Raw genomic sequence first — 12,257 nt, 5'->3', positions numbered from 1 at the left:
TTATCCCCTTACAGTGTGTGGTGTTATCCTCTTTCCCAGCCTTTGCCTCCAGGTGCCACATGTTCCTAAGATCTTACCTGGCTCATGCCAAGCTCCGCCCTGCAGTGGTAGGCTGGCGTCTGCTGCCTTCAGGAAGTGCAACCCACTCATCTCTTTTCACATTTTTAAAATGTGTCTGTGTTTTTACCTTAGAACTTCAGCTCCCCTATAAAGGGTGTTACACAGAAAGACTCCCTTGGCTCTGAGACTCTAGCATTTCTTCCACACCTTGAGTACTCAGAATGCCACTTTGGGGGGCTCCCAAGGCCTTGCCAACTGATCTGCAGCTCTGGCTGCTTTGCACCTCGGCCCAGCGCACTGTGGGGGCTCATACCAAGGAGGGAGGGAAGGGCAGGGACTTCTGGCCAGAGTGTGGAGGGGGAACAAGGGGCTGGACATACAAAGTGGAGGAGTGTGTCCCGGTAGAGCACGCCCTGGGCCCAGAAAACCCAAAAGGCCTAGAGAGTCAGTAGAAACAATAATGGCAAAATTCCAGGAAAAAAAGTGTGTTATACATTTACAAATAGCAGAGTAATTGCTTTTGGAATTGCCACACTTTTTTCCAATTGGATATGCAATTCTGCTTGAACAACCTGACAGAGACATGAAAATACCCACCTATGAGGACACCAAAGTGTACTCATTTTTGTAGAAGTTACTGGAAAAGGAGCACAGACAGACAAGCTGCCGAGCGGAGGAGAGGCACAGGGAGAGAGAAACGCCACAGCTGGTGCAGTCCCTGAACCAATATGCCAGCCTGGATTGCTGCATGAGTAATTAGGTGTAATTTTCTCCTTGGCTATGATTTTCAGTGGTCATGGCTCAGATTTTGCCTGGGCTTTGGTTTGTCCGCTTCCTTGAGAATGTCCCCTGTGGGTGTGTTCCTAGACTGGAGTGTAAAAGCATCAGGGAATTCCAGGTTGAACTTATTTCAGAAGCAGAACTTCAGAAACAAAAGGGAACTGACTGTGGAAAAACCATTACTGGCTTCATGCTGGGCTGTTTCAAAATAAGGCCAATTTGCAGGGTCTACCCATTATGCACTGGGGACAGTGGCTCTTGGGCATGGCCTCCTCGAGGAAGGACACTTACATTTGGTAAGACAGCCTGAGGCTGGGCCAGCAGGAGGAGGTGTGAAGGGTGTAGAGGAGAGTGGTGAGAAAGGCAGAGGGGAGAGGGAGAGAAAGAACCCCAAGACCAGAGGATAAAAGAAGCTGCTCCCTGCCTGGGTTCAGAGGGGGAAGGGGAAACGCCCAGGGAGAAAGGGATGGGGAAGTGGGTCAAGAGAGGTAGAAAACAAGAGGCTGTAGACTTCCACAGCACGTGGCATCCAGACCGCAAGGCTCCGAACAGCATCTGGCCCCCATACCTGCACAGCCACCACTGACAAGACTTCCACGGAGATTTGATTAAACTCATCAAAACAGCCCCAGGCACCTGTCTGAGCCAGGCCCTTGTAGATGTTGCCGCAAGACTGCAACAAAATACATGAAGATTAGATTGCTGTCAGTGCCAGGCTTACCATCACATGGCTACATCATTTTTTATTCTCTTCATTATAGATACTTTCAGTCCCCCTAAACTTGATTAACTTAAAATTTCAAGGACAATTGACTTTTTTATGGCTATGGGTGCCAACATCAGACATGGGATCAAACAGAACCTTTTCAAGACACTTGGACTAAAATCCCTTTAAAATACCATCAGGTTTCCATTACTGTTGATTGTGTAGCTTCCAAAATCCCAAGAAAGGAATAAAATATTTTCTTGTACTGTACAGACAAAAAGCCTGCCACTCAGCCTTTGGCAGGCACTGATTAAAAAAAAAAAAAAAGAGTTTGTATCTTTAAATCCATGCCCAAGTACCCAGGTTTTCCAGAGTGATAGGAAGCTGGAGCTTGGGGATGGGAAGTGATAACATCTGTAGAAAATAAACTACAGGTAAATCTTTTCAAATGAGAGCAAAGAATTTCAGAGGTAAGATGATATATCTGTCCTAAAAATAGAAACCATTCTGGCCATTCAGTGTGAACTAGTAAGCACAGAGCAATATAAAGGCAGAGGTTACAGGGAGACCTTCAAGGCCATGAGCAAGGAGACACTGTTAAAGTGCTGAGAACATGCAAAGAATGGGAAAGTCCCACTCATGTACTAACTGGGCACTTTCTCACCATCAGCTGTGTGCACAGCTCACGTACTAGGCATAGAGGGGCTCACTCCCTCCAAGAACTTCTAATTAGGTTGTGGAGATAAAGTATACCAATAAAATGTATAAATTGCTACATGAACAGTGATTCTGATGGATAATATACCACAAGTGTTATGGAGTTCAGCGAAGAGGGGGTCAAAGCACTCTAGAGTGATCAGTTTATCAAAGGGGTGCATTTCAGATTGCATTAAAACAGCACTTTCCGAAGTTTAATTCATGCAGTGCCAAATCTGGGAGATGCTCCTTGAAGACAGTGTTTTTTGGTTAAGCAAGTTTGGGAAACACTGCATTCTATAACCTACTTTTGCCAATTCACACTGTCTCTCAGCATTTTAAGGGCCCTGAGAAGGCAAAATTAAATTAGTTCAACTTTGTTATATGGCTTTTTTTTTCCTCCCCTCACATCCCCTGGTTTTCTCAGAATGCATACTGGCAAACAGTGTAGTGGAAACACAAGAACAGAAGTCAGAGGATCTGGGGCATTGGTATCTCACAGAACTATATGGTACCTTCAGAAAATACACTGAGAATACTGGCTTAATAGAAGAACGGTATCTGTGTCTGCAGAATGGAAGGTAAGGGCTTTCCAGGAGGAGGAAAGATTATGGACATAGGATAAGCAAAATAAGATATGTCCAGAGAAACATTAAGGGGTCACTTTGGCTGGAAAGCTGAACTACCCAAAGGTAGTCCTGGTTTATGAAAAGCTTTGAACTTTATAAGGGCTCTTTGGAGATCTGGAGCAGAAGCAAACATGATTAAAATCAACATTTTAGGAGAACCAGTCTAACATCACATAAGCTAGGTTGGATTTGGGACAGACTTTGAAAAGTCAGGAAAGAAGAGTAAACCCTACCTTTTATTAAGCTCCTTGAATGAACTGATTCTCCAACCTGAACACAAAAACTTACTAAGCATTTACTATGTGCTGGGGATTGTCCTAGGTCACGAGGAATCAGCAGTGAACAAGAAAAACAAAGCCCCTATTTTTGTGGGGCTTCCGTACATAAGGGGGGAAACAGACAATGACACAGAAACAAAGAACTATCAGATACTGGTGAGTCCCACTGGAGTCTTAAAATGAGGGTGCTGTGGCTATTTCAGACTGCAAGTCACAGTCTCTCTAAAGAGGTAACATAAGTTCCAGGCATTGCATTTGTGTGCTCAAAACAATCCTGCAAGCAGATATTGCTATTATTATATTTGTGAGTATGTGTATATAGACATACGTGTGTATACACACATAAATATATATAATATTTGAGATATACATAGTAATGTATATTACAGGCACAGCTCAGAGATATTGTGAGTTCAGTTGCACACCAACAAAAAGCAAATACTGCAATAAAGTGAGTCAAATGAATTTTGTGGCTCCCAGTGCATGTAAAAGTTATGTTTGCACTGTACTATAGTCCACTAACTATGCAACAGTATTATGTCTAAAAATACATACATACCTTAATTAAAAATACTTTAATTAAAATATTACATATATCTTCATTAAAAATACAAAATAAAAAATATTGCTAAAATATGCTAACCACCATCTGAGCTCTCAGACAGTCATAATCCTTGATCACAGACCACCATAACAGATACAATAATAATGAAAAAGTTTGAATATCACTACCCAAATGTGATACAAGGTGAGCAAATGCTGTCAGAAAACATGGCGCCCATAGACCGTCTTGACGCAGGGTTGCCACAAACCTTCAATCCATAAAAAATGCAGTATCTGCCAAATGCAATAAAGCAAAGCACAATAAAATGAGGCATGCTGTCTATATTATTAGATTTGAGATATATAAAGTAACCTGTCAATGTCACCAATACTTATGTGGACATTCAGAAATAAAAATCCACATTTTTCTGCATTAACGGTAATTCTAAAAGCTTTTTAAAGCTGTGGTCCCTTTCATCAAATGGAAATTCAATATATCAAAGAGAAAAGAGTAGTTTCTATAGGCAGATACTGGCCGCCGCCTCACTTTACCCCCTGAGGGCCTGGGCAGAGGCCGGGACTCCACAGAGCCCTGTCCTGTGACCAGCCATCATACCACGGCACCATAAACTAGGCTGTGTGTTCCTTGCCATTCGATGGTGAGCTTCTGGGCTAGGACAGGACAGTAACAACAGGCGTGGCAGTGAGAGGTGCTGAAGGAGAAATAATATTGGTGACTGATGGAACCAAGAAGGAAGACATGATACAATCAGGGTGTCTTATGATCTGCTCCCTGGACCACAAGGCACAATGTGATGACAGTCTTGATGGGGTGAGGGATCTGGCTGGGAGAAAGGCAGGAGTGGGTAGGAGCTGCCTGAAAAGAGAGGGTTAACCAAGTAGGAGAGATGGACATCCGGATGGGGACTCTGCTGCCCAGCTGGAGAGACGGCTAGACGGCGGTGAGCAGGGAGGTAGATTTGGGAGTCATCAGTACCCAGGGAGAACTTGAACTTAGAACAGAGGACCAGAAATGAGATTGGGAAGGCAGGATCAGAGTTAGAGGAGAACTATGGGAGTCTGTGTCAGAAACCAAGGGGGCAGCACTTCTCAAGGGGGAGCAGGTGTCCTATAGCGTTGATGCTGCAGAGAGGTCAACAAATAATTCCAGATTCTTTCAGGTTCAAAACCCTTTGATGTCTCAGCAATCACATCTCCAAATTGAGGTCAAGGGGGAAGTACTGCTGTATAATACAAAGAACGTCTTAGCACTAAAACCATTTCCAGAGAAAGTGGCTAGTTTTATAGATTTCCCAACTGTCACTGAGTAAAGCAAAAACTTTCCTTTTCCCAAGTCTCCATGCTGTTCTGTGTCCAGCCCTGACCTGACAGCCCCACATAGAAATCCTGCGGTAAAGGGGATGTGTGGGTCCTTGAGTGCAGCCCCACTCTCTTCTTGAGCGCCTCCCTCTTCCACCGCCCATGCCTTCCATAGTCACTAGGTATCATGGGAGCTTTCTGAGCCTCTCTTTCTTTCTTGTCCACATCTACCACCCCAGCCTCCAGATCGTCGCCCTCTGGTTTCAATGACAGCCATGGTCTCACCCAAAGTTTCGTTCCTTCCAGTCTCTTCCGGTCTCCTTTCATCTGGCTGCCCAGGGAGTCTTCCTGAAATACGGTGTTTTCATCATGATGCTACCATGTTGCAAAGCCTGCGGGTGTCTCTGCTGCCCACCACCGAGGTCTCATTCTCTTGGAGGTTATGTGTCCCTCCCCTTATTCAACCCTATCTCCCATCTTCTCCTGCTCCCCCATCCACTCTGATGTCCTCACCAGTGCTCTGTGTTCATTTCTAGCTTGTTCTCCGGAGAGCATGCTGCTGTGGGAATTGTGCACAGCCCATCACACGGCTGCCTGGTGAAAGGCACAACAGATCTCCCTGACTTCTATCCCTCCTCTGCTCATCCCAACCATGCTCTGTGAGGAGAGCCCAGGGTGAAGTCAGCCCCAGGAGCAGCACAGAGAACTTGGCTGTGTCCTTAAAGTTAACACTGTAATGCGTTAGGCTGTGTTAAAATGTTACATCCCCTGTTTGGCACATTAAACAGCCACGGGTCTCTCATCCTCCATGATGTCTTTCCTGACCATTCTGTAGCTCTTCCCCTACTTCTTTCATGGAGAAGAGTTTGTAGAACACACATTCTACATACTGTCTAGTATGTCTCCTAATTATTTCCTATATCTTCCTTAACTCTCCAAGTGAACTGGATTATACTCTATCATAATCAATCTATGTCTATCATCTAGCTACCTACCCATGCCTGTCTATCCTGTCAATGTCTACCTTATCTATTTATCTATCATCTATTACCCATCCATCCTTTATCTACTTACCTTTCTATCATCTATGTACCTACCCATGTCTGTTCATCTTATCCATTTATCTATCATCTATTATCTACCTATCCATCCTTTTATCTATTTACTTCTCTATCATCTACCTAGAGAGATTTAAGATGGCGGCATGAGAGGTGAGATGGAAAATTCCTCCCAAAGCCACAAATAGTGAAATATAGTTAATTGAAATAATGAAAATATAGTTAATTGGTACAACTAACCTTAAAACAGCAACAAGAAAGAAGGCTGAACCAGACTGCACACAGATCTCACTAACAGAACAGACCTCACGAAACAGGGAAACGAACAAAAGCCTTAATCAGGCGGGACCCAGGCCCTTCCCCAACCCCAGCGGGTAACCGTACAAAAGCATCAATCACGCAGGACCCAGGCCCTTCCCCCACCCCAGCGGGTAACGTACAAAAGCATCAATCAGGCGGGACCCAGGCCCTTCCCCCACCCAGCGGGTAACAGACAAAAGCATCAATCAGGCAGGAACCAGGCCCTTCCCCCACCCCAGCGGGTAACGGACAAAAGCCTCAATCAGGCGGGACCCAGGCCCTTCCCCCACCCCAGCGGGTAACGTACAAAAGTCTTAATCAGGCGGGACCTAGGCCCTTCCCCCACCCCAGCGGGTAACGGACAAAAGCCTCAATCAGGCGGGACCCAGGCCCTTCCCCCACCCCAGCGGGTAACTTACAAAAGCCTTAATCAGGCGGGACCCAGGCCCTTCCCCACCCCAGCGGGAAACTTACAAAAGCCTTAATCAAGCGGGACCCAGGCCCTTCCCCCACTCCAGCTCACCAACGGGCGGAAAAGAAACCGCGGACTGGAGGAGGGGGTGGAAGCCTGGGGCTGCTGAACACCCAGCCCTGGAGGTCTGCCTTGGGAGCACAAACCTACACTGTGTGGTGCTCAGGACGTTGAGGAGCTCAGACAGGTGGAGTGCTTGAGAGTGAGATTCCGGCCGTTTGTGGAGGAGGGGATCCACACCCGGCCACTCTGTGTCAGTCAAGGCGGCAGTTTGAGAGGCTTTCTAGCAGCAAGAGGGCTGCTGAAGGGGCGGGGTTTGCGCAGAGCCTGCTGTGCGGGGAAGGGGAGAGCTGGACAAGGTTGTCTAGGCTGCTCTGCCCAGATCTTTGGGAACTTTTGGGAGCTTCAGGTGCCTCATCCCCCTGGCTGCCTACTTAGCTCCGAGGCCCCCTACTGTGACACCCAGCCTGCTGCACCTTCCTCCTGGCCTGATGGCAACAGTTCACAAACCGGCTGTCACTGCACTGCCATCTGGCCAGCCAGAGGGAGGCCCCGCCTACAACAGCTAGAGACACAAAGCACAGAGGCTTGCGCCTGTGTGCTCAGCTGACTGGCTCTGACAGTGGAGACAGGCAACACAGATGGGAATCAGGAAACAGATCTTTCCCCCCCAGGCAACAGCACTGCTCCCCTACAACCCCCAACCTCACTCTAGGGGCTGAGCAGCTCGAGAGACTAGAGCTTCTGGGCACTAGTGGGCACCACACAGAAATATGAAACATCAAAAGAACATGTCCAGACCAAAATCTCACAAACCCCAGAAAAAGGCTCAAATGAAACTGAACTCACCAATCTGCCTGAAAGAGCGTTTAAAATAAAAATCATAAACTTGCTTATGGAGGTACAGAAAAATATTCAAGAACTCAGGAATGAATTTAAGTTGGAGGTTCAATCATTAAGAAATTCCATACCTGAAATGAAGCATACAATGGAGGGATTTAAAAGCAGATTAGATGTAGTAGAAGAGACTGTAAATGGAATAGAAATTAGAGAAGAGGAATACAAAGAAGCTGAGGCACAGAGAGGAAAAAAGGATCTCTAAGAATGAAAGAATATTGAGACAACTGTGTGACCAATCCAAACAGAACAATATTCTCATTATAGGAGTACCAGAAGAAGAAGAAGAGAGAGGAAAAGGGATAGAAAGTGTCAGTGAGGAGGTAATTGCTAAAAACGTCCTGAATCTGGAGAAGGAGATAGTCTTTCACACCATGGAGGTACACAGATCTCCCAACACAAGGGACCCAGGGAAGACAACACCAAGACATATAATAATTAAAATGGCAAAGATCAAGGATAAGCACAGACTTTTAAAAGCAGCTAGAGAGAGAAAAAAGATCACGTACAAAGGAAAACCCATCACGCTATCATCAGACTTCTCAGCAGAAACCTTACAGGACAGAAGGGAGTGGCATGATGTATTTAATGCAATGAAGCAGAAGGGCCTTGAACCAAGAATACTATATCCAGCAAGGTTATCATTTAAATTTGAAGGAGGGACTGAACAATTTTCAGATAAGCAAAAGTTGAGAGAATTTACCTCCCACAAACCACCTCTACAGTGCATTTTGGAGGGACTCCTATAGATGGAAGTATTCCTCAGGCTAAATAGATGTCATCCAAGGGATAGACAAAGAGTACAGAATATGATTCATAACATACAAAGAATGGAGAAGGAAGAAAAAGAAGGGGAAAAAAAGAACCTTTACATTCTGTTTGTAACAGCACACAAAGTGAGTTAAATTAGACTGTTAGATAGTAAGGGAATTACCCTTGAACCTTTGGTAACCACGAACCTAAAGCCTGCAATGGCAATAAGCACATACCTATCGATAATCACCCTAAATGTAAATGGTCTGAATGCACCCATCAAAAGACACAGTCACTGAATGGATTAAAAAACAAGACCTGTCTATATGCTGCCTACAAGAGACTCACTTCAAACACAGACATACACAGACTGAAAATAAAGGGATGAAAAAAGATATTTCAAGCAACTAACAGGGAGAAAAAAGCAGGAGTTGCAGTACTTGTATCAGACAAAATAGACTTCAAAACAAAGCAACAAGAGACATAAGAAGGACAATACATAATGATAAAGGGGTCAGTCCAACAAGAGGATTTAACTGTTATAAATATCTATGCACCCAGCACAGGATCACCTAAAAATGTGAAACAAATACTAACAGAATTAAAGGGGGAAATAGAATGCAATGCATTCATTTTAGGAGACTTTAACACACCACTCACTCCAAAGGACAGATCAGCCAGACAGACAATAAGAGACAGAGGCACTGAACAACGTATTAGAACAGATGGACCTAATGGACATCTACAGAACACTCCATCCAAAAGCAACAGGATACACATTCTTCTCAAGTGCACATGGAACATTTTCAACAATAGATCATATACTAAGCCACAAAAAGAGCCTCAGTAAATTTTAAAAGATTGAAATTGTACCAACCAGCTTCTCAGACCACAAAGGCATGAAACTAGAAAGGAATTAGACAAAGAAAATGAAAAAGCCCACAAACACATGGAGGCTTAATAACATGCTCCTAAATAATCAATGGATCAATGACCAAATAAAAACAGAGATCAAGCAATATATGGAGACAAATAACAATAATAATTTAACACCACAAAAATCTGTGGGACACAGCAAAGGCCATGCTAAGAGGGAAATATATTGTGATACGGGCCTACCTCAGGAAAGAAGAACAATCCCAAATGAACAGTCTAAATTCACAATTAACAAAACAAGAAAAGGAAGAATAAATGAGGCCCAAAGTCAGTAGAGGAAGAGACATAAGAAAAATTAGAACAGAAATAAATAAAATTCAGAAGAATAAAACAATAGATAGAATCAATGAAAGCAGGAGTTGGTTCTTTGAGAAAATAAACAAAATAGATAAACCTCTAGCCAGACTTATCAAGAAAAAAAGAGAGTCTACACACATAAACAGAATCAGAAATGAGAAAGGAAAAAATCACTATGGACACCACAGAAATACAAAGTTTTATGAGAGAATACTATGAAAAATTATATGCTAACAAACTGGATAACCTAGAAGAGATGGACAACTTTCTAGAAAAACACAACTTTCCAAGTCTGACCCAGAAAGAAACAGATAATCTGCATAGACCAATTACCAGCAAGGATATTGAATTGGTAATAAAAACCTACCTAAAAACAAAACTCCTGTACTAGATGGTTTCCCTGCTGAATTTTATCAAACATTTAGTAAAGACCTACTACCCATCTTCCTTTAAGTTTTCCAAAGAATAGAAGAGGAGGGAATACTACCAAATTCATTCTATGAGGCTGACATCACTCTAATATCAAGCAGGGCAAAGACACCACAAATAAAATATCACAAATATCCCTGATGAACATAGATGCAAAAATACTAAACAAAATATTAGCAAACTGAATTCAAAAATACATCAAAAAGATCATACATCATGATCAAGTGGGATTCATCTCAGGGATGTAAGGATGGTACAACATTCAAAAATCCATCAACATCATCCACCACATCAAAAAGAAGGACAAAAACCACATGATCATCTCCATAGATGGTGAAAAAGCATTCGACAAAATTCAACATCATTCATGATAAAAACTCTCAACAAAATGGGTATAAGGGCAAGTACCTCAACATAATGAAGGCTGTATATGACAAACCCACAGCCAACATCATACTTAACAGCAAGAAGCTGAAAGCTTTTCCTTTAATACTGGGAACAAGACAAAGATACCCACTCTCAGCACTTTTATTCAACATAGTTCCAGAGGTCCTAGCCACGGCAATCAGACAAAACAAAGAAATAAAAGGCATCCAGATTGGCAAGGAAGATGTTAAACTGTCCCTGTTTGTAAATGACATGATATTGTACATAAAAAACCCTAAAGAATCCACTCCAAAACTACTAGGTCTTATATGTTGCATTCCTATATACTAATGATGAACTAGCAGAAAGAGAAATCAGGAAAAAAATTCCACTCACAATTGCATCAAAAAGAATAAAATACCTAGGAAAAAACCTAACCAAGGAACTGAAAGACCTATACTCTGAAACTACAAGACACTCATGAGAGAAATTAAAGAGAACACTAACAAATGGAAACTCATCCCATGCTCTTGGCTAGGAAGAATTAATGTTGTCAAAAAGGTCATCCTGCCTAAAGCAATCTACAGATTCAATGCAATTCCTATCAAAATACCAAGAGCATTCTTCAACAAATTAGAGCAAATAGTTCTAAAATTGACAAGGAGCCACAAAAGACCCAGAACAGCCAAAGCAATCCTGAGAAGGAAGAATAAATCCAGGGTGATTACGCTCCCAGACTTCAAGCTCTACTACAAAGCCACAGTAATTAAGACAATTTGGTACTGGCACAAGAACAGACTCATAGACCAATGGAACAGACTAGAGAGCCCAGATATAAACCCAAGCATATATGGTCAATTAATATATGATAAAGGAACCATGGATATACAATGGGAGAATGACAGTCTCTTCAATGAGTGGTGTTGGCAAAACTGGACAGCTATATGCAAGAGAATGAAACTGGATTATTGTCTAACCCCATACACAAAAGTAAACTCAAAATGGATCAAAGACCTGAATGTAACCTATGAAACCATAAAAGTCTTAGAAGAACATATAGGCAAAAATCTCTTGAATATAAACATTAGCAATGTTATTCTGAATGCATCTCCTCAGGCAAGGGAAACACAATAAAAAATGAACAAATGGGACTACATCATGCTAAAAAGCTTCTGCAGAGCAAAGGACAGCATCAGCAGAACAAAAAGGCATCCTACAGTATGGGAGAATATATTTGTAAATGACATATCCAACAAGGGGTTAACATCCAAAGTCTATAAAGAAATCACATGCCTCAACATCCAAAAAGCAAATGACCCTATTAAAAAATGGCAGAGAATATGAACAGACACTTCTCCAAAGAAGAAATTCAGATGGCCAACAGGCACATGAAAAGATGCTCCACATCACTAATTATCAGGGAAATGCAAATTAAAACCACAATGAGATATCACCTCACACCAGTTAGGATGGCCAACACAGAAAAGACTAGTATCAACAAATGCTGGTTGGGATATGGAGAAAGAGGAACCCTCATACACTGCTGGTGGGAATGTAAACTAGTTCAACCATTGTGGAAAGCAGTATGGAGGGTCCTCAAAAAACTCAAAATAGAAATACCATTTGACCCATGAATTCCACCCCTAGGAATTTACCCTAAGAATGTACGATCTCAGTTTCAAAAAGACATATGCACCCCTATGTTTATCGCAGCACTATGTACAATAGCCAAGAAAT

At 42.8% G+C, this 12,257-nt stretch overlaps 1 protein-coding gene across 1 annotated transcript in view; it reads right to left on the bottom strand.

The window, feature by feature from the left end:
* Nucleotides 1-12,257, bottom strand: part of LOC118931523 (dynein axonemal heavy chain 9-like) — a 287,535-nt gene that overhangs the window by 176,983 nt on the left and 98,295 nt on the right. The window contains 1 exon segment of the mRNA XM_057499470.1: nt 1,409-1,513. Coding sequence (XP_057355453.1) covers nt 1,409-1,513 — 105 coding nt within the window.

The sequence above is a fragment of the Manis pentadactyla genome, chromosome 4 (assembly GCF_030020395.1).
Source record: "Manis pentadactyla isolate mManPen7 chromosome 4, mManPen7.hap1, whole genome shotgun sequence".
Classification (NCBI taxonomy): domain Eukaryota; kingdom Metazoa; phylum Chordata; class Mammalia; order Pholidota; family Manidae; genus Manis; species Manis pentadactyla.
This window is presented reverse-complemented; position numbering and strand designations above follow the sequence as displayed.